Source organism: Coturnix japonica, chromosome Z (genome assembly GCF_001577835.2).
Source record: "Coturnix japonica isolate 7356 chromosome Z, Coturnix japonica 2.1, whole genome shotgun sequence".
Lineage (NCBI taxonomy): Eukaryota > Metazoa > Chordata > Aves > Galliformes > Phasianidae > Coturnix > Coturnix japonica.
The window spans coordinates 33,412,380-33,435,024 of NC_029547.1; the positions used below are offsets into that span (position 1 = coordinate 33,412,380).

The 22,645-nt window shown below is 39.2% G+C and overlaps 1 protein-coding gene across 2 annotated transcripts in view; it reads left to right on the top strand.

Moving 5' to 3' along the window:
• Positions 1 to 22,645, top strand: part of PCSK5 (proprotein convertase subtilisin/kexin type 5) — a 245,172-nt gene that overhangs the window by 63,761 nt on the left and 158,766 nt on the right. For both annotated transcript variants that reach the window (XM_015849157.2, XM_015849159.2), the window contains exons 4-5: positions 5,961 to 6,104; positions 8,568 to 8,644. In XM_015849157.2, the coding sequence (XP_015704643.1) occupies positions 5,961 to 6,104; positions 8,568 to 8,644 (221 nt within the window). The remainder of the gene's footprint in view (positions 1 to 5,960; positions 6,105 to 8,567; positions 8,645 to 22,645) is intronic.

Here is a 22,645-nt window from a genome sequence, read left to right on the forward strand (position 1 = left end):
TCCCAGGCAGGAACCTCTCCATACATTGGCACAAATCTCACAATATATGAGCGCTGTTTCAGTGATGCATTAGGTGCACCAGATTTGTGGTATGCTGTTCATACAGATGATTGGTGTATCCAAGGTAAAATGGACATGTTCAACCTGCCTGAATTCAAAGATTACTTTTTTTTTCTTTCTTTTTTTTAAAACAAACAAACAAACAAACAAACAAAAACCAACCTTTCTTTTCTTTCTGTGTGTGTATGTGGTGTTCCTCTTTGGTGGAGAATGTGGTGGACCTTTTTGCCATTTCTTTGAACGTCTTTTTTCATATTTGTTTAGTGGAGATGGTAGGACATGTACAATGACCTCAGGGCAGTTTTAGTTACATCTGTGTTTACCTTGAGGGAGTTTCTCCTGCTGTCTCCTCTTGGGAACAAAATAAGACTAGACAGGCATCTTAGTGGAGTGACAACTTGTGACCCATGTGGAACAAAGAGGCACATTGTTTCTGTGCATTTACAGGTTACAGAATTTGCAGTGGGGACAGAAATTATGCCATGTGCAAAGGCAGAAAGGGGAGAAGTTTCCCACTCCTAAAGGCTGTCATCTATCTGGCAGCCTGTGGAACAAGAACATACAAATCTTTACTGAATTAACTTGTTTGAGCTAGCAGATGAGTTACAGAAAAAGTCAGTACTAACTTCAAAAAGTGCCTGTAATGGATAAGTAATGGAGTTGTCTTGAATACAAATTTAATGCATTATGAATCATTTTATTTTTGGAAAGAACAGTGATGTAATCACAAACGAAGGATAAGAGTTATGAGTATCATATTTTATGCTGAAAAAAAAAACCAACACCACAAATATAGCTCTGTAAATTATTCTTTTCTGACCATAGCCATTGGTTAATCCTGTGAATACAGTAAACTATTCTATATTGGTTTCTTGTTCTCCTCCATTGCATAAACAGGCATGAAATAATGCATGCTTGCAATTGTTCATTCTGGTCTCTAATTGTAAATTTGTTTGTTAACTTGAGGAGTCAGTAAAGCTTAAGAACCAAATTCATTGCTGAAGTAAATGAAGTAAGCCCTCTGAAGTTGAACTGGTGATAAAATTAGTATTAAATATTTAATATGATACACTTTTGTAATATTTCTGTTGATACAGAGGCTGATATAGAAAAAAAAGCAACAATTCAGTTAGGTATGACTTCAGAAGACAGTTATTATTTAATGGGAAAAAAAATGTATCTTGTGCTTGGGATGAAACAGACCTTATATTATCTGCCTGCTCCTGCTAGATCTTTAAAATATTGTGTGCAGCTGCACTGAGAAATTGTTTAAAGGTGAAACAAAAAGGAAAATAATATTTTTACTTATTTCTTCGCTATTAATGATTACCTTTCTTATCCTATTTTTTCACTTATTTATGTTCTAAATACTGAAATGGTCCATCTTTTCTAATCTCTTTCTGCCCACTAGTATGCAGGAGTTCTCCAAAGATCAGAAACACTTATAACGTAACTCTAAATTAGATTCAAGATTTTTCTCCTCAAGATTGTTAGTTAAAATTGTCTCATACCGGTTATCTTTTTTTTGTTTCTCTGTACTCCCTCATGCATTGATAAGATCTTGTCAGAGAAGTCATGGCAACTCCAAAACTCTAGAAAACAAATGCAGGATTCCTTATGAAGGCTTACAGAGGATAATTTCTGAGAAACTATGTCACAGGATTAAATACTTGTTTCTTCTCTATTTTTTACACTAACAGGCTTGGCAAGAGACACTAGCATTTCATAGTCATTGTTCTTTTAATTTGATTTTAAATTCTGAAATTCTAAAAGGTTTTGGCCATTTATGATTCTTGATTTCTCACTTTCCCATTCAGTTCTGCTACCAATCCCTGGTTGATCACCAAGCCTACCAAAATGAGTGCAGCAAAGAGCAAACACTGAAATAGTTATAATGACTATAAGCTGGTTTTTAAGAGTGAATTTCACAATACAGTTAAGAGATTCCAGACATATGTCTGACATTGAAAGCACCATGCAAAACAGAAAACGTTTCTAATGTTGTGTCTGCTTGCTAATTGCCGAGTCAGGCTTCCAAATTGTCTGTCCAAAGGTGCCTTATTCTTTTTTCTTTTTTCTTTCTTCACTCATAATAATTGAATTTCAAGTATGAGAAACGTTCTGTATTGCACATTTTCCCTACTAAAGCCCTTTTCCTTTCTGTGTGTCCTTCAGCCGTCTTTGTATACAGGTTGAGAGTCTTTCAACCCTGTGGGCTATTTCTATTAAATAATAGGAGTGGTATCATTAACATTTTCCAATTAAAAATTCCAAAGAGGAACATCATAGTCTGAGTGCCTTTTAAAAATCTCAATCAAGTTACTAATAGTAGCTAGATGAGAGATTGTTTATTCATTTTCATGGTAACCTCTCGGCAATAGATGAAACCAGTGTATGCTGAAATGATGCTAGCTCACTGCAGCATGATACCAATGGGAAGTTTCTAAATTACTCAATGTGCTGGAATTGGCAGAGAATACCATAAGCTTTATAAATTTATTCCATAATTCCATACTCCAAATATAATGCATACTATCGTTTTTAAAATTCAAAAACAGTGGTTCAAAGATTAGCCTGATAGAAATCTTGCAAGCTCACAGCTTTTGTACATTAACGTGAGAGGGTATGTTTTTAATTCTAAAAAGAAAGGACTGGAAAAATAGATTGAAAATTTGCCCACTGATGTAAAATTCAATCACTGTGACACACATAATTTTTATTATTGTGACACTGTTTTGTTGTTTTTTTTTTCATTTGGCTGACACTGAAAACTGAAACATTGCTTCCAAATTCATTTGAAAACATGTCTCTGCTAAGCAGCTGATAATGTAATTTTGGATAAGTAGTAAAGAAGCAGCACATGGTTAAAGAAACATAACAGAATGGAACCCAGCAGTGGAAAATTCCTCATAAGAAATATTTTTGAAGGTAAGAGGAATTTAAAGTGACAGGGAAAACGCAAGGAAACCAAGTAATAGATGGCATGTTATATGCTACTGAATACTGAACAGTGACATATGCTGTTTTAGTCAGTGTTTGAAGAGTAATCTGTCACTAATATTAAAACACTTCTGGTAAAAGCCAAATCTTTGAGAGAAATGTGCCTAATCCAGAGAGATTAAAATTTTTAGTAATTAAAATTTAGGAAGCTGAGATCAGATGTTGAATAAAAAAACCCTGGAATTTCATTGGTGAGAGGTAATACCGGAAGAGAAAAATAGAAAAAGAGAGAGAAGGATAAAAAGGAGGTGAGAGGGCAAAGAATAGCAAGGAATAGATGCTATTTTTAAATAAGACTTGAGGATAAGTAATATATCACTGTTGTATATAAGTAAAATAACTGTAAGGACTAAACCCACCTCCTGCTATTGATCTACTCCTGTCTGGATGCATCTTCACTGCCTTTACACTCTCTATCTGTATGTTATATATTCTATAATCCAATATTGTAAGGGCATGCTTTACCCCTGAAATGTCTTTTATGCAGAAAGATTTTGTTTTTACTATCTTTGTGTCTAGTCTTGGAGCAGAGTAAGGTAATCTGAATTTCAGTTTGATCCAGCACATCTCTTGAATGAACTAACATAACGACCAATGTCCCTTGTGTTTGACTATATAATTAAAGGAAAACAGCAGATTAATTAGTCCCTTTTTACCACAATCACAAAGTAGCAGTTCATGTGAGAAAAGCGGGGTAAGATGGTTGTGCCAGCATTACTGAGGGAAGAAGCAGTCATCTTCTGAAGAACTTGAAAGGCATTAACAACTCTTTGCTCAGCGTGCATGGTTTGACTAGGTGGGAAGCAAACTAGCAAGCTCATCCCCCTTGAAGAGAGAACAAGATAGTCAGCAAAACAGCCAGAGGACCACTCGGCATTTCAGAGGAGGGGATGGAGGGGCAGGGTAATGGCCCAGTTAATTTTAGAGGAGGGCAGGGCTGGAAATCTTGACTGTGTGTTTCTGCTCTTGTGGGTTTACTCTGTGGCTCTGGGCATGTGCTTCCACTTTTTGATTCTTTGTCTTCACACCAGTAAAATGTGAACAATGATACTTGTTCCTTTTGTTGGTATTTTCTAATGCTTAGTTCATTAATGCTTTTGAAATAAATATGCAAAAGCCCTGGAAACATCACGTGGTTTTAATCCTGCTGTTCCTATATTAGAAAGTATCGCAGTATCACAGTCTGGTGCAGGTTGGAAGGGACCTTAGAGATCATCGAGTCCAACCCCCGGGATTCAAGCCTCCTGTGCAGCAGAGCGGCACTTCTACCACTTGCGCCACAGGGGGGATTCGAACCCAGGCTTCCAGTATTGCAAAGCGGCATTCCTACCACTGCGCCACCAGAGGCACACACAAGTCTGTTGCATACAGTTATCACATTCATCACACAGGTGACAAGCTTAGACTGTAGTTAATTTCATAAATACTGAGGTGTAAATGTTTCCAACACAGAATAACAGTTTTAAGCCAGACCCGTGGATTCTTAGGAACTGGGCCCTGAGAGCGTTCAAGTGCCTTTGTGTGTGAATGGATAGGCAGGCAGGCTGGCAGGTGGATAATTGCAAGCACAAAGAAAAGACATTGAGGGAGACTGTATGTTGTGTCTCATAGCACCTAATAATGTAGTTTTGCCTTAGTAACAGCAAATGGCCACTTCTAAATCCACCAGCTTGTGTCTGAAAGCGCAGGAGGGTTGATGAATGGAGAAAAAGGAGGAGGATGAGGAGAATGTGATAGTAACCTGGTGTCTGTTTGTACATTAACCTTTGGTGCACTCATGCTCTGGAGGAATGAGTTGGGCCAAGTCGAGATGAAGTGCATCTCTCTGAAACCTTTTGTACTCCTTGTGGCTTGAGGAATTCCAGATGTGGGTACAGGCCTATGGGGCAGGAAGTGAGGGCTGAGGCACGCTCACATGGACACTTGCTACAATGCAAGTTCCAAGATTGGACTCTGTTTTCATTTGTTTCTCCTTCATCCCAGTATTTGTTTTTTTCCTTTTACACACCTGATGTACACATCTGACTGATCTTAGAGGGGCTGGACGAAGGCAGTGGAACCTGTGTTCCTGGGGACAGCTCTGCCTGTGGGTTGGTGCCACCCCTGAGGTAGGCAAATGCCCATAGGTTGTATCTTACTGCCATGGCAAGCCATGTGAACAGGATACATTTGTGATGAGGAAGAGGCTTTTCGTTTTAATTACAGTAAACTGTCTTGTCTACTACACTCGACTTAGTGCACTGAATGCTGTATCCCAGGCTGTTCTCAGTTGTGTATCTGCAATTCTTCAGACACTTTCGGCTACAAGTTTTTCAGAGTGTTTGATTGCAGGTTCTTAACTGCTGCTCATCTCCTGCTGATACTGCACAAAACCTGCCAAAAGCCTTCTTTTGTAGATAGAGTTGAATCTGGATTACTTTTCAGACATTCTGTCAAGAAATTATACTGCACAGAAAGCAGGTTTTGTTCCCATGGCCATTCCTATACAGGCTTTTGTCTCCTTTTACCCGCATATGGTTTGTTTCTCTGAAAAAAATTCAAATAATTCAAATGTACATTTCAAATGAGCGTGCTTAACAGATGAGGATAGTTGCTTTATTTTACACACAGATCTTTGTGTTTCAGTGTGGCTAGGTGTTTCATTTTGCTGTTGCTTAACATGAAGAATATTCTGACAGAAAAATAAACAGGCTTATTTTTTTTTCCGTAAAATTTGGCATTTATTTTGGAGTTATTTGTTTCTTTATAGATAAAAGCATTGATCTCATAGAGTTATTTTTCAAGTCATATACTGTAGCTAGTTTAAATGGTAATGGTAAGGTAATTGGAATAGTATCTCAACCTCACACTGCTCACTAATTTGCAGCAACCAACATTTTTATCTCTTCTTCTCTCCCCAGCACTGCAGTGATAACACTCACCATTGCCAATCAGATATGAATATAGTAGGTGCTTGGAAGAGAGGTTACACTGGAAAGAATGTTGTGGTGACCATCTTGGATGACGGCATTGAAAGAAACCATCCAGACTTGATGCAAAATTATGTGAGTGTCTGCAGTTCGATTTGCTGCTTTATTATTAACTTGCCGTGAATTTGGTTAAACTCCTAGAAAGGTGGAGAGAGGGAAGAAGGAAGGAAAGTCTCATAAGAGGGTTTCCTCAAATGGTAACACCAGTGGGAGGAAGAAAGATGATTTTTGATAATTTGTGTTATTTTAGTTTAAAAGTATATTGAGTCTGAATGTCTTTAGTATCTGAATACACTTTGTAGCTTAGTACTGCATTTCTGAAGGGCTGGAGTTAATAATCAGATGATTTTTTTCTCTTTTCTGTAATTATTTTGCCAAATATCTTCAAACTCTCGGAACTTACGAATTAAATAAGCTGTTTTCCTTTTAACACGAGCAGCTGAAGTCTGTTCTTGACCAGTTCATTTTGCTAGTGAGACAGTAGCTCTTTCAAAGGCTGCAGTGCTAGGCGAATCCTTCCATGTATTTATTTTTAAACCTATTTATCTTACTGCTAGAAATAATATTAAAGGAAAAGGATATGACTCACTCAATTAAAAACAGGTGTAGAATATTTTGGAGTCTTTATAGTAAATCCCTCTAAATTTCAGTGAGCCTCCTCCCAGTTTGCTGTAGGAGAAGATCTGTGTGCTTTGTTAAAAAAAAACAAAACAAACAAACAAACAACAACAACAAAAAACCACAAAAACAAACCAACCAAACAAACAAACAAAAACACCTATGACAGATATTTCATATCACTTGGGAAGATTTCTGTTTGGTGAAGGTTCATCATATTTAATGACTGTTTTAATATATCTTGGAAGAATTGCATAATGTTAGGAGAAACTGCTTCTCTGGTGGGTGACTTCTTTTGTTAACTTCAGAGCTTAAAGCTGCTCAGTGTGTCAGGGCCATGCTTTGCTGGAATGATTTTTCCTGAGCTTCAGAAATAGGCATTACCTGAAAGCACTTGACCTTAGCAACCTTGTTATTTCTCTCAAAAGAAGTGTATGAATAGTACCTTCACACAAAATATGAAAAAGAAAATGTAGTTGGGGTAAGTATAACTGTTGAAGATGACTATTGCAAAGCAAGTAGTGTGGCAAGGCACTGGCACAGGCTGTGCAGAGTAGCTGCGGATGTCCTATCCCTGCAGATGTTCAAGGCCAAGTTGGATGGGGCCCTGATCTTGTGTGTGGCAGACCTGTCTATGGCAGAGGGTTGGAATAAGATAATCTTTAAGGTTCCTTCCAACCCAAGCCTTTTTTCCCAGGCAGCATACCATCTTGACAAAACACTGAAGAGATTAAAGTGACAGTAACATCTTTAACAACCCATCTAGAGCTACAAACATGATGCCGGTCTATAGTTTAAATCCATTTATTTTAAATTAGCAGTAATTACATCTGTATTTTTCCTTATGCTCCATGTGGAACTTAGATCTGAAATACCTGGGGAGGTCTGCATAAACAAAAATCACAGCCCTTTGCCCTGTTTGTCAGTATATGGTTGATCCTAATGCATGTCACATCTTTCCGTTTAATCTCTGAAGTTGGTTAAACAAACTAAACATAACTTCACCCCTTCACTGAATGACCTAGATTGTATCATGTGTCACTTCATCCCAGTACTGTCCTTCCACTGAATTTAAAGCAGCTATTTATTCCCCTACCGTCTCTCTCTTTTCCTCTTGCCAAGAAGGAATTCCCCTAAAGCAGTACACATTGCTTGTTTGATGACAGATGCCTTCTATATGTCAGATTATTGCTGGTGTGACTGCAAACAGGAATATTTGAGGTGGATGTGGTAACTGGTTTTGAAAAAAGAAGAGATTAAAAAGAACTGCTTGCCATGTCAACACACTGCCTGCTACCACACAGATTAATGGAAGCCATACAAACCAGCAGCTATTTACTCAATAAACTATTTTCAGCTGGAATAATCTTGGTAAAATTTGGAGCAGAAGTGTGCAGATATCATAGCTATAATTGAAACAGTTACACTCCCAGACAAGTGGGAATGCAATTTAAGTCACATTTAAAGCTGTACTTTTTATAGCAATATCCTTAAGAAACTTACATTGTTTCCTGCAACTGTTACTGAAATTTCAGTCATGGTCTTGCAAAGAATCTTTATTGAATCTCAGAATGTTCAGCAGAATCTGAATTTTGAGAATGAACTCTCTTAAGTTCCAAGATTCTGAGAAGGAATATAGTCTTTTTGCTTAATGAAATGACACTTTCTTCTCTACAATTGGAACTCTGTGTTTTCAGATCATTCATATTCTTCCCTTTTCCAAAAATAAAATAAAGTCTGTAAACGGTGTAATTATTAAATACATAATCCTTTCATTTTAAAAAAATGTGATCATCATAGAACCCCAGGAATGGCAGTTAACCTAATTACTCATGTAGAAACCTGCTGAAGAATTTATAGGCCATGTGACTCAATGGCTAATTAATGAAAAACTGGTTTTCTTTCTCCTGTTGGCTACAGGATTCGCAGGCCAGTTTTGATGTCAATGGAAATGATTTTGACCCTATGCCTCGATACGATGCCAGCAACGAGAACAAGTAAGGCATTATGACAATTGTGACATTTTCAGTCTTGTTCATCAAAGAAAGAATACCAGTTATGCTGCAAAAGCCTGGGAAACTTGGATCCTAATAAGGCAGCGTGATTTGCATTTAAATATTTGTGAAATATGTATTTATGTCTCTTCCTTGCACTCTGCATGACAATTGCTCTTTGAATGCATTTGGAGAAATCCAAAAACACGTGGAAGAGATTGTCTGAGAATTCTGGGTGTGTGAAATGAACAATTTTCAACCCTTTTAGGACGCGAAGTATAAGGAGTGACTATTACTGTTCTTATATTCCATCTCACTGAGTTATTGGCAAGTTGTTATGCATGTAAATGTCAGGGCTTCTGACTTCCCTGAACTTCAGAGGCTTTCTGTTTTGAAGGAATATGTAAGTTAGTAAGATTTTACTTTCTAATATAATCAGTCTTTTAACCTCATGGAGATTTTACATGTAGTTTGCGAGAAACTATATAAAGCACTAATAGCAATTCTGGCTAGCTGTAATATCGGTGTTATATGACTGGCTGAAAATATCTGCATGAGAGATGCATTTCCCCTTCAGAACACAGCTTCCTGGTATTTGTCATTCTAACTTTGCTATTCAGATTGTGAAAGCTAGGAGGGAAGTTAGTAGGAACACCTCACCTCATGTAGTAGGTTTCCTTTCTGTCCCAGTGGGTATTTGAGGGCAGGTTTTTTTAACTGTGTATCTGTCAGAAAAAGTACCTTTACGTGGAATCACATGTATTAGAGGAATCCTGCTAGCTGTCAACATGCTGCCTGAACATATTTTTTTCTTGAGATTTTGGGGTTTCTTTGCTGTGGAAGGCAGTTAATGCAACTTGCCTGCAAAAAGGAGAATGCAAAAGGTGGAACTTTGTCCTTTACACAAATCAAATACTTTTGAATTTGTGTGGTTTTTTTAACTGTTTTTTTTTCTTTTTTTTTTTTCTTTTTTTCCCCTGCATCTCCAGAAACTTTCCCCAGAAGAATGTAGCAGGTGTTAGGTAACTCACTGAGAGTCAACAGAACACTTAGCATTAACTTGACTGGAGAAATCAAGTACAGCGAACTTAGATCACACCTTGATGGGAGAATGCCCATCAGTATAGGAGGTAAAATGCCTAAACATGCTAAAAAAGAGGAACTTGGTGTTTGTAGCTACCTGTTAACGTACAGGTGGAGTAATCTTAGAGTGAATCTCAAGGAACTACCGTAGGTACTTTCTCAAGATGGAATAACAACAAAAAATTCATGTAATTTCTGATGGATATCTGTGTGCTCAGTCAGCATGGTCCTCTCTGGTTGGCTGAAATGTGAAACACGTAAGAATTTAGCACTTAAGAAAAGCATGGAAATAAATATTCGTACATACATGACTAGAACTCCTGTTTAACATAAAGAAGTATTATGTTGGTGTTAATTTGAATAATAATAATAGTTTATTTATTGGTGGCTTCAGTCAGCATATGTTCTCACTCAGTTATTATTTGATTCTGTTTGCTTATTGCCAAATATTTTTGTTTAGGAACAAGTACATACAAGAACTGTCTCTTCCCCGTTTGCCCTTTAGGCATGTCTTTCTTATCCTATTTTTGCACAGAATCTCAGTTTACTGGATCATATCTGTCTCTTTTTCACTAGAAATCTCCTGGAGCAAGAGTACTACAGGAGTATAAATAGATAAATTCAATAGCACCCTTTGCTTTGAAATGTGTAAACATTCTGCACGTGCAGGCTAGTTTAAGTTTATACAACGAAGAAAACATTGATGCAGAACAAATGGTAGAAAGACCGAGTGGCTGTATTGACTCACTTAGTGACAAGCCAAGAATTTCAAAACCAGATGCTTGTAATGAAAATGCTAATACTACACTGAAATTTTTAGGAGATGTCCTCAGGACAAACATTCACTGAAACAGAGGAATGAATAAAAAAGGTCTATCAACTCCTAATCTTTCCAAGTTCTTTTGGTTTGGGTTACTTTTTTATTTTTTTTACTTATTTTTTTTACAACTGGGGCATTTCATGTGCTGTCATCAGTTCCAAAAGGTTAGAATCAGCAAATGTGCTATAAATTTTGGGGGGACAAATAAAAAACAAACAAACAAACAAACAAAAACTTTGTTTTGGCATATGATAAATCTTATAACTGCAGTCCAGATTTCTGAAAGCATTAGTCACTTTCAAATGGAATACTAACATACTGCCATAAAATGTTTGCAGTCCAGAGTCCATAGACACTGGGCTAACTACTTCAGACGAGCCCCAGCTCTGAACCACATGCTTGCATTTTATACCCATACTGAGGGAAGAGTAAAACTGGTGACCTCCACTTCTTATCACATGTTCTCTCATTACTCCTCCCTTTTCAAGCCATTGTGCAACTTACCAGAGTAAAAAACTAATCAAGCTGCAAATGGTGCCACCAGAACAGCAACAACTAATTTCATTTTCAGCCAATTACTTTATTCAGCTCACTCTGAGGCCAGAGGAGAGCTAGACAGACAAGTGGGGAGAATGATGGATGGCCTGCACCTCTCACTGGAATGACCATTTTCACTGTAATAAGGTGACAGCACCCCAAGCACCCATGACTACTGTCTATGAAACTGAGAGTGATGTTGTCAGCAGTAATCTCCAAGGAATTTTGAGAAATGTTGTGACAGTCAGCCTACCACACAGCTGAGCTGCCAGTTTGCATCATATCCTATGCTCTTATTCCCTACAAACACACTTTGGGACTCACCCTGTACATGATGATGTTCCTGTTCTTGGAGCTGAGACATGGTGAGGGCACACTCAGAGGCCTCCCAGTTTAGGTGCACTGTCAGAAATTCAAGTCTTTTCAGTGCTGTGAGGAGCCGCATAATGTCCAGCTCTGAGTCAAAGTTGAATCTTTCCCTTCAGCCAGGCACCAAAGCTATTACTTTCTTACAAAGCATGTCCAGAGGAGGAGACTGCTTTCTATTTTGTTGCAAGTTAGAGTATTTTGTGGGAAGTAACACTGGACCAATTCATTTCTTTCCTAAAGCAGGGACATTTTAGTTTTCCACCCTCACATCCCAGATGGAAACACTTGAAAACATGAAAACATCTACCCCGTTGGTTCTGAGGTGAGATGTGGTGGAAGAACAGACACCGCATTGTACTGAGCTCCATCAGTATCGTCAGGAGGTACAGGTGTCAGTGTACACTCAGCTTTTGCACAAAGAAGCGATGTAGAGCATGCTTTCAGTGTAAGATTACTTGGCTGCCTAACCTCTGCGTAGATGCTCAATATTTCCTATTAGCAGATATGCTTAGCCTGGAAGGTGGTACCTAAGTACCTTCAGTTCCTTCCCTAATTCTCTATGGACTCTGCAAGAATTAATTGTTGACATAAGCACTGAAAAGCCCAGCCAGGACTCTGTCTGTATTTTTAGACACCTAAATTATCTTGCAATATCAGGACAGGAATTCTAATTATCCAATGCATGTGGTCGTTTGGCAGTACACACCTCAAGTTCTGCCTGGAAGGTGAGGTAACCATAACCAGGGAGCATTCTGAAAGCCATACTTCACAAAGATTTAGCAGTGTGCAAGATAATTCAGTTAATTCTCAAGTCCTGCCATAGGAACTGGACAACATTACATAATGTAATTATGTAATTGTGTCATCCAGTGAAGGTGGGGATGTGCAAATGGACTAGTTTCATGACATGATCTATTTACTCTGTTTTGTGTTGTAACAACACTTTGAAGCGTGGAATGATAAGGAGTACAAAAGAAGTGCTGTAAGAAAAAGCAGGTGTCTTTGTACTGCTTTGGATGCAGCTGTAAACTATCAAGGTCTATTTGTTAGCTTTTCACTTTTAATTAGTGGTGAACACTTTCTGTTGCTGAGGCCTATTAGTGGCAGAAAAAGTAAAAAAACTGAGGCCGTGTGAAGAGGCTGTTGATAAACAGAGTAGTACTTTCCAGAATGATTCTCTTTAAGATTAAACTTAAATCCTTCTATTAGCTGAGGAGAATGGGAGACTAGAAAGAAACACTGAGTTAGTCTCTCAAGGCTTGTAGTCAAAATCAGGGTGGGTCGATAGTTTCTTTAACTACTATGGTATGTAGGAGTCCTGCCAGAGGTTTACTTTGGTTTCTATAAATTGGCAGCAAATCACAAAGCTCGTAAATAGTACAAGCCTATCCTAGAACTTCCTTTTGCTCAGAGGCTAGAGACAGCAGTCAGCTGTGGATGAAGTTGTTACTGGTATGCAAAGTATCTTGTTTTGATTTACTGCTAAGTACTGATGCTTAATCCTTTTTCTGTTATTCTACAATTACCTGTATACAATTGTGCCTTGCTAATCACAGGCTCTTGAACAGAAAGCAGATGGACTCACTTAAATTTGTTCTGCTCATTGTATAGCTATAGAAATTAAATGCATATATATGTGTATGTATATGTACGTACATATTAATGTGCTTTGTTGTTTTGGCCAAACAAGAATGTGTTTTCCATGATAGATTTCTCGTGATGGTATTTCAGAGCTTAGATCTGATTCTGCATGCAGGTATTTCTGAAAGCAGGACCTTTATTTAAAAAAACTTTTAAATAATACCAGTTGTTTTTGATGCTGTTTTTGTTAAACTTGGGTAAGAAAAATTAAAAGTGAGCCATCATTCCTGTTTTGTGTATACTAGCTGACTCTTTTGAATGCCTTTTCAACATTTTTCAGTAATGCATCCCTTTACATAAACAACTTGTTTAAAAACCTTCTTAGTTATCTTTTAATGAGTCTTCTGGGAGACAATAATTTTTGCTTTTCAAAAGCCATAAGAAATGCAGCTACTCATCTCCAAACTGCAGGATCTGGACAGCCTTACTTCTTATCACACAGTAACAAAAAAGTTAACAAGTTAATGAGTTTCAGTCCTGTTTGATTGAGCATATTGGATATTTTTCAGTGGCAGATGAATGCATCCTTTCCAGTTCATTGTTATTTTATTTTTCCAGTCACATCAATGGATGTAGTTGCACAATAAAATGCCACAGGCTTAATTTTTTTCCAGTAGTGGCAAACTGCTAGTTTATACCAGCTGCTTATGTCAGAGTCCTCTAGTATGTCCTAAGCCATTTAATTAGATCATTTATTGTCAAAATATTAATTGTCAGAATATTAATATTGTCAAATATTTGACAGAGAAATCATCTTCTGTTATCTCATTGGTAGTCAGTAAACTACAAGTAAAAAGCTTCATGGACTGCTGTGACACTATTCAGAACAGGTGTCTGAGGAACCGAGCACAGTCAAACACAGAAAGAATGAAGTCTGTCACTGCTGCCTAGAATGATTGTTCAAAAAAGGTTCCATTATAGCTTTGCAATAGAAAGATTTCACAGGATCACCAAGGTTGGAAAAGACCTAAAAGATCACCCAGTGCAATCATTCACTTATTACCAATAGCTTCCAAGTTGCTGAGAAGTGGAGATGTCTGTCTGTATAGTTTTATATATTTCACAGTCATAGAATTTATCCCTGTCCAGCCTGACCTGAAATGTTTCTGGGGATGGGACATCTACCACACCTCTGGACAACCTGTTCCAGCGCCTCTTCACCCTTACTGAAAACGCTTCTTCCTTACATCCAGACTAAATTATGTCCTCTCATTGGGTTTGAAACCATTTCCCCACATCCAATCACAACCAGCCTTGCGAAAAAGTCTGTCCCCTTCCTTCTTATAGCCCACCATAAGGTACTGAAAAGCCATTATCAGATCTCTCTGTAGCCTTATCTTAACCTGACTGAACAGGCCCATAGCACTCAGCCTGTCTTTACACATCCCTGAGATCACATTTGTAGCCCTGCTTCGGATGCACTCCAACAGGTCTGTGTCTCTTCTGCACTCTACATCTGGACGCAGTACTCCTGGTGAGTACTCCATGCTACCAGCAGAGTAGAGGAGCAGATTCACCTTCCTAGACGTGCTGGACAGTCTTGATGCAGCCCAGAATACAGCTGGCTTTCTGGACTGCACGAGCACATTCCTGGCTTGATTACCAGTATGCAGCTGTTGCTATTGTTTTGCCAATGACTGTGTCATATGTTGAAGACAAAACTTCAGGGAAGATAAGCTGTACTGAGAAGCACTGCTGCACCATCTAGTGCTGTGTCATTTGTGTGAAAAAAAAAAAGGTTGCTGTCAGATGGCTAGTCACAACAACAACAAAAGGAATTCAGTGAAGTTTTAAATTAGTCACTTCTTTTCCTCTGTGCCTCAAGATTTTCCAGCAGCACTGAGCTGCAGATTACAAAGTCCTCATCTACAGGAAGGTCCTTGGTAAGCTGATGCTTAAGCTGTGGAGAGATGCTATGGAGATAACTTGGAGCAAAATATCAACTTTTAATATTGAGTATTTTTCAGAGGGCATCTGTATTCTTGGTGTCTGTCTGATGTGTAATGTAATTCTTCTTGGCTTTCTCCAGCATCTTGAGGCTGAAAAGCTGAAGGATTCGGTACCAGTGTAATCTGGCAGTGTCTTCTATACAATGCCAGCAAATTATCTTTTACAATAGGCTTCTTGAGATCCAGAAGGTTTGCTGTCGTGATCACTTGGGTTCCAGGGCCTGTCAGTGCTCTTGCTGAAGAACTTTTTCGTCAGCCCCACCCTAACCCTCTACTGATTCAGCTCCATGCTATTTCTTCAGGTCCTGCTGTCATCAACAGAGAGAAAAAGTCAGTGCCTCCCCCTCTGTATGTAGGATTTTAGTGAGGATTATCAGGAAATCGTAGATTTTAGATTCTATTCTTTGAGAATTGGTGAAGTATTCACTTCTGAAAACCAGTTCTAAGCTGTGGGTGTATTTTTGCTTCCCTGGGCCACATGAATGAAGAGGAATTGTCCTGGGCTGATGTTTGGGTTATTGCTGACTGATGAGCACGTGCTTGGGGCCAAGGCAGGCCACTAGGTGGGGAAGAGCCTCCACCATCAGGGATGAGGGTAATTATTAGCTGTCTAGGATCCTGTGCAGCCTGTGGGCAGAAGGTTGGATGTATCTGGTCTAAACCAAACAATGAAATAACAAAGAGGGTGATGGTATCAAAGCTACGGTCAGAGACTGCAATCCTGCTTTATCATATTTTGGTTCTGTTCTGAATTTAAACTTGCTGCCCTTACGACCAATATCTTATTGCACTGTAGTTCTAGCAGATGTGAATAATGAAGTAGGGTTCAAGATGTGTCAGCTTGTAGTGAGATTTGACACATTTTACAAGGAGAAGTGGTCATGATTCGTCATCTATCTTCAAAGTCAATTATAATCTAATCACCCAACCAAGTGCTTAGCAGCATGATATGGTGTGGAGGTCATGAGATGTTAGATATGTGTTGCTAATGGTCCCAGTATAGTAACTGTGAGAATTAGGAAGGTAAATGTTGTCTTAAAACTCAGCTTGCAAAATTGTGCTTTACTAAAGTAGCCTTACTCTACAGATTAGTTTGGAGACTTTTTCTTCCTTCCCATTTTAACTGTTGTTTGGAGTCCCTGTACACTGTTATTCAGCTAGTATGCCTGTCCTTTGCAGGGCCACAGCTCAGAGGTAATCCTTGTGCATCTGTTGTATCACTCAGACAAGGACTGAGAGACCAGATCTAAGTCTGTAACCTTTCTGGAGGGGAAGAAATGCATTCCTTGAAAGAAAAATGTTTTAAGAACATGAGACAAGAATCATCACCACTTAGTGCACTTAATTATGTTTTCATTTTAATCTAAAACAGGTATTAAACCTAAGGAAAGATATAACATCCACATTAAATCTGGACAGAAAGCAAGCAAAGTGTTGACATTCTTGTGTTTTCCTGCTCCAATATAAAACATGTTCATCAAGGATTCTAAGAAGTGGTAAGGTAGATGCTGCAATCACTAGTAGCTGGGGACTTTTACCTGTGATAGAAGGGAAGAAGCCCTTATCAGGCTGATCCATTCACATACAAGTACCTTCGTTGCTGGTCTCTATGGCTAGTCACTTGGAAGAACATTTCATTCTAACTAGATAATGAAAAAATCATTAGAGTACACTGTTAATTCAGTAGCCTTTTTATCCAGGTTCCAACTTAAAAAGTAGAAATTACCCCAATATAGATTTGACAAACTGCCAAAAATTGACTTTTTCAGTAAAGTTGTCTAACCTACTCATTATCACACTGCATTCCATAATCCTTTGTGAAGTGCTCAAATGATTTGAGTTAGAATTTTCTGAGAGCCAAGGGAAAGACATTACTTGGAGTAATCACTGAAACTGAATCAGAGTGAAAAACAAATTTCAGTTGGAATTCCAGTTGATTATGGAATAAAACTATAGTACTTTCTCATCACCTTGGTATAAGTGCTTGAGTGATTTTTTCTGGTGTTTGATGAAGTTTTCCTTTTCCAAATTTAAAAGGCTCTCAAAGTCTCAAATGAACAACCACAACACTAGAGGAAAGTCTTTTTCCTGTTTCTAATTATTGAAGTACTAGACAATGAGCTCACAAGTAAAATGACATTCTGAAACATTATGCAATTGCTTCTAGTTCTTTTATGTAAATAATTGATAACAATGAGTCAGATCTTCCCTTTCCTTTCAAAATCAACAATAGAAGGGCTATTAGCTTGCATAGTTATTTTATTTTCGACGTTCACTTTTCTGAAGTTAGAAATGGAAGTGGTTTGTTTTGGTGGTTTGGTTGTGGGTTTGTTTTGTTCTTGTTTGTTTTGTTTTGGTTGTTGTTTGTTTGTTTTTCTTCAGAATGCCTTTTCCCTGAATTCAGTATTTCCTCTAACTATGAATATTTATATTGAGGTTTTGAATGTAGGAGGAGAGAATCTACTACTACTGTATAGAAGTTTAGATTTGCTACAATGGTGTACTAGTTTCAGGTTCCACACATTTATACATATAGGTCTACAGCCAAGCAGAATTTGAGAGCAAAACCACATTTCTGTGTGTTATTCCTTTTTCATATTGTAGGTATTAGAGAAAGTAGATGAGTTGATCTGTGTTTTGTTTGTGGTAATTGGTTTTGCCAGCTGAGTTCACAGTAGTCAGCTCAGTCAGATGCAGTGCAAAATGTGGCTCATTGAGACTTCTCAGCCAGTGTGTACAAACACAAAGTATAGGATTGATTCCCTCTTTAATACTTGTGGCTATAAAGGCAAACCTCTAATTACAAGTTTGATAAAGCAATTGTGAATCCAGCGTCAAAAGCCTTTTAACTCAAGCTTTTATTTTTCTAAAAAACATGTTTTTAACAGGCAAGTTCTGCAAAGTTATGCTGTAAGCAAATGTTCTAATGGATTTAATAGATGTTTTTCTAAGACATTTTCAGGATAAAACTCTCAGATATAGCTTTTTTTTTTTTTTTTGGTAAATGAAAAAAGATATGTCTGTGTAGATTTATTGCTGTAGGCAGATTTTTTATTTCAAGCTTTGTTTTACATTAGTGTGATTCTGTAATTTATCTTAAAGGTACATGGTCAATTTACTTCATTTGACACTTAAAGCAAAATGAGATATTTCTTTTGAAGGCAAGTTACAGGTTTTTTCCTGAAGGAAAGCAATCAAGGTAGAGAATTACAGATGAAGTGCAGAAATGAGTATCCATCATAAATATACATTGTGTGGCTGTGTTATATACTACAGAAGTTTAACGTCCTTTGAAAAGAATTGTTTTGCTATAGAGTCCTTAAAAAATAAAATAAAAATCATCAAATTCCTGATTTTTGCAAACTGATGTAGAGGCTCTAAGCTGTTTATTTCTCATATATGTGGGATAGCAAGTTTGATGGATGAGGCCAAAGAGATCAACAGTAGATAATAAGAAGGCATATCTTACTTTTCCTTCCAGCACAGGCGTATTTTCCTGCATTAGTCTTCTTAGCACTCTATAAAAGTCAAATGGACTGCTGCTAATTTGTTTCCTACTCCAGCAAGTGTGTGAGAATTAGCCATTTTACACTAACTCCTGTACACCAGAGAGCATGAGGAAATTCTGCTCATGCTCAATCCAGTAATATATCTCCTTAAAAAAAAAAAAGAAAGAAAAGAAAGAAAAAAAGAAAAACTAACAAAAAGAAATAATAATTAAAAACAAAACAAAACACACACACACACACAAAAAAAAAAATCAACAAAAAATCACCTCACACTAAGTGTATGATTTGAACTTCTTTGAACAATTACCTCGCGGGACTTTGAAATGGAGATAGCTCTGAAGAGAAAGAAATAGATTGTCCTTTTAGTGCACAAAAAAAGGAATCTCAAAATCCTAGAATGGCTTGGGCCCTAGTTCCAAGTCCTCCGCCTTGGGTAGGGTCACCAGCCACTAAGTCAGGCACTAGAACAGGCTGCCCAGGGCCCCATTCAACTTGGCCTTCAACACCTCCAGAGATGGGGCATCTGCAATTTCTCTGGGCAGCCTGTTCCAGCACCTCACAACTCTTGCTGAAAAAATTTCCCCTGACATCTAATCTAAATCTCCCCATTTCCCCGTGCCCTATCACTGTCTGGCCATGTAAAAAGTTGATTCATCTCCTGTTTATAAGATTCCTTTAATTACTGTGAAGTCACAGGTAGGTCTAATCAGAGCCCTCTCTTCTCTAGAACAAGCCTAGCTTCCTCAGCTTGTCTCTGTAGGAGGTGCTTCATCCCTCTGATAACCTTTGTGGGCCTTCTCTGGATCCATGACAAAAGCTCCACATCTTTCTTGTGCTGAGAGCCCCAGGCCTGGACACAGCGCTCCAGACAGGGCCTTAAGAAGGAAAAGGAGGGGGGGGGGGGGCAATCATGTTCCTCATTCCTCAGGGCAGGACAGTTAGTAAGTATGCACTTGTTAGAAGGCTAACAGTGTGAGCTGCAAGTGCACAGTTCTAGCTCATTTAAAACTTTTCATCAACTAGGATACCAAGTTCTTCTTGGAAGGGCTGCTATCAAGGAGTTCTTTTTATCCCAGTCTATACATATTTCTATTATTGCCTTGACCCAAGTGCAGTGCTTCACACTTGGCATTGGTGTACCTTATTAGGTATGCATGGGCCCACCTTTTGAGCTTGTTCAGATCCCTTTCAGTGGCATCCCTTTGCTCTGTCTTATCAGCTGCACCACTCAGCTAGCTGTCGGCCACAATCTTGCTGAGGGTGCACTCAATCCCCTTTTCTATGTCTGTGATAAAGATGTTAAAGAATACTGAACCTCTGGGGGGCACCACATGTCACTGGCCTCTACCTGGACTTGGAGCCATTGACTGCGGCTGTCTGGCTGAGACCTTCCACCCAGTTCTTTATACACTGAATAGTACACCCTTAAAATCCACATTTCTCCAATTTAGGGATAAGGATGAGGTGTGAGATCATGTCAAAGACATTGCACAAGTCGAGGTAGACAACATCAGTTGCAGTTTGTCTGCCAGTGCCATCACTCTGTCATAGCAGGCCACCACCAGACTAGTCAGACACAATCTTCCTTCAGTGAAGTTGTTCTGGCTGCCTCAGACCACCTCCTTGTATCACATGTGCCTTCTAGGACAATCTGCTCCATGATCTTCCCAGGTTCAGAGGTGACACTCACTGGTCTGTAGTTCCCTGGGTTTTCCTTTCTCCCTTTCTTGAAAATGAGAGTGATGTTTCCCTTTTCCCAGTCACTGGGGACTTTACCTGACAGCCATGTATTTTCAAATATGATGGAGTTTGGCTCAGCAACCACATCAGGCAGTTCCTTCAGGGTCCTGGGAAGCATGTCATTGGGCCCTGTAGGCTTGTATAATTCAGTCACATTGTGCAGGCTCAGCCTTACTCTTCTCTTACAGTGGGAGGGATTTTGCTCCTTCTGCTGTAACATGGAGTTTCAGGGATGTGAGGCTTGGAGATGTGAGTGACCCAAAAAACCTGGCTGCCGGTGAAGACTGAGGCGAAGAACTTACATAGCACCTTAGCCTTCTCTATGTCTGTTGTAGCTAATTTCCCCTTCTCGTTTACCAGAGAGGGTGTGCTCTCTTTGGCCTTTTCACAGTATCACAGTATCACAGTCTGGTGCTAGTTGGAAGGGACCTTAGAGATCATCGAGTCCAACCCCCGGGATTCAAGCCTCCTGTGTAGCAGAGCGGCACTTCTACCACTTGCGCCACAGGGGGGATTCAAACCCGGGCCTCCGGTGTTGCAAAGCGGCATTCCTACCACTGCGCCACCGGAGGCGCCCTGTGGCGCCTTCTGTGCCGTGTAACTGTGGAATCCTGTCCTTTCTTGTTATTTTATACATTCCTCACCAAATGCAGTTCCATCTGTACCTTGATTTTCTGAACTCGATGATCTCTAAGGTCCCTTCCAAACCGCACAAGACTGTGATACTATGATACTGTGTGAATTGCATCTCTGCATGTCTGGACAATATTCCTCTGTTCTTCCCAGGCAACACGTGCTACGTATTTTTAGAAGCTTGTAATTTTTCCATTTCATTTCTCATTACACTGAAATGATAGGGCTTACTGTTTAAGGTAAAATTTAAGGTAATTTAATGTAAAATTTAAGGTGATTTAAGGTAAAAGGAGATATATCAAACACTTGATATATATACAGCTGCTATGTATCTGTCAGTCTTGGTCACAGAATAATAGAATCACAGAATATTTTGGAAGGAATCTTGAAGATAACTTAGTTCCAATCCCCTTGTCATGAAGATTGCCATCCACTAAATTAGCTTGTTCCATCCAAACTGGCCTTGACCACCTCCAGGGATGGGGTATCCAGCTTCTCTGGGCAATGTGTTCTAGTGCCTCACCACTCACTGAGTAAAACATCTCTTCCTAATTTCTAAACTAGAAGTAGCCACTTTCAGTTTAAAGTAATTGCCCCTTGTCCACTCCAGGAAAAGAGTTCCTTTGCAGCATTCCTGTAGCCTTTATTTAGGTACTGGAAGGCTTCAATGAGATATCCTCAGAATCTTCTCTTCTCCATGTTGAATAACCCCAACTCTGTAAGCATGTCTTCACAGAAGAGGTGCTCAGCCCTCTGAGCATCTTTGTCGTCCTGAACTCACTTGAACATGTAACTTGAACATGTCCTTATGCTGCAGGCCACAGAGCTGAACACAGTACTCCAGATGGGATTGCAGAAGGATGAAAACCGTGAATTAGATTAAATAGAGGCTGATACAGTGTCTGATTACAGTGGGATAAAGTGCACCATGAAAAAGTTTGCAGACGTCACCAAGCTGAGTGATGCAGTTGACACCCTAGAAGGAAGGGATGCCATGCAGAGAGACCTGGACAGGCTGGAGAGATGGGCCCATTCCAACCTCATGAAGTTCAACAAGGCCAAAGGAACGTCCTTCACCTGATTCAGGGCAATCTGAAACGCAGATACAGGCCGGCTGATGAATAGCTTGAGAGCAGCCCCAAGGAGAAGGACTTAGGAGTGTTGGTTAATGAAGGATTCAACAAGAGCCAGCAATATGCACTTGCAGCCCAGATGGCCAGTCATATCCTGAGCTGCATCAAAAGAAGCATAACCTGGCTGTTGAGGAAGGTGATTCTGCCCCTCTACTCTTGTGAGATCCCACCTGGAGTACTATGTCCAGTTCTGAGGCCCCCAACACTAAAAGGACATAGAGTTGTTGGAGCAGAGGAGGGCCACAAAGATGATCAGAGAGCTGGAGCACCTGCCCTGTGAGGACAGGCTGAGGGAACTGGGGCTCCAGCATAGAGAAGAGAAGGCTCTGGGGGGATATTGTAGGAGCATTCTAGCATCTGAAGGGGACCTACAGAAAAGCTGGGGAGGGCGTGTAAGCACACGACAAGGGGAAATGGCTTTAAACTGTGAGAGGGTAGATTTAGACTAGATATTTGGAAGAAATTATTTACCTTGAGGGTGGTGGAACACTGGAGTAGGTTGCTCAGAGAGGTTATGGATGTCCCTTCCCTAGAGGCACTTAAGGCCAGGCTGTATGGGGCTTTGAGCAAACTGGTCTAGAGAGAGGTAC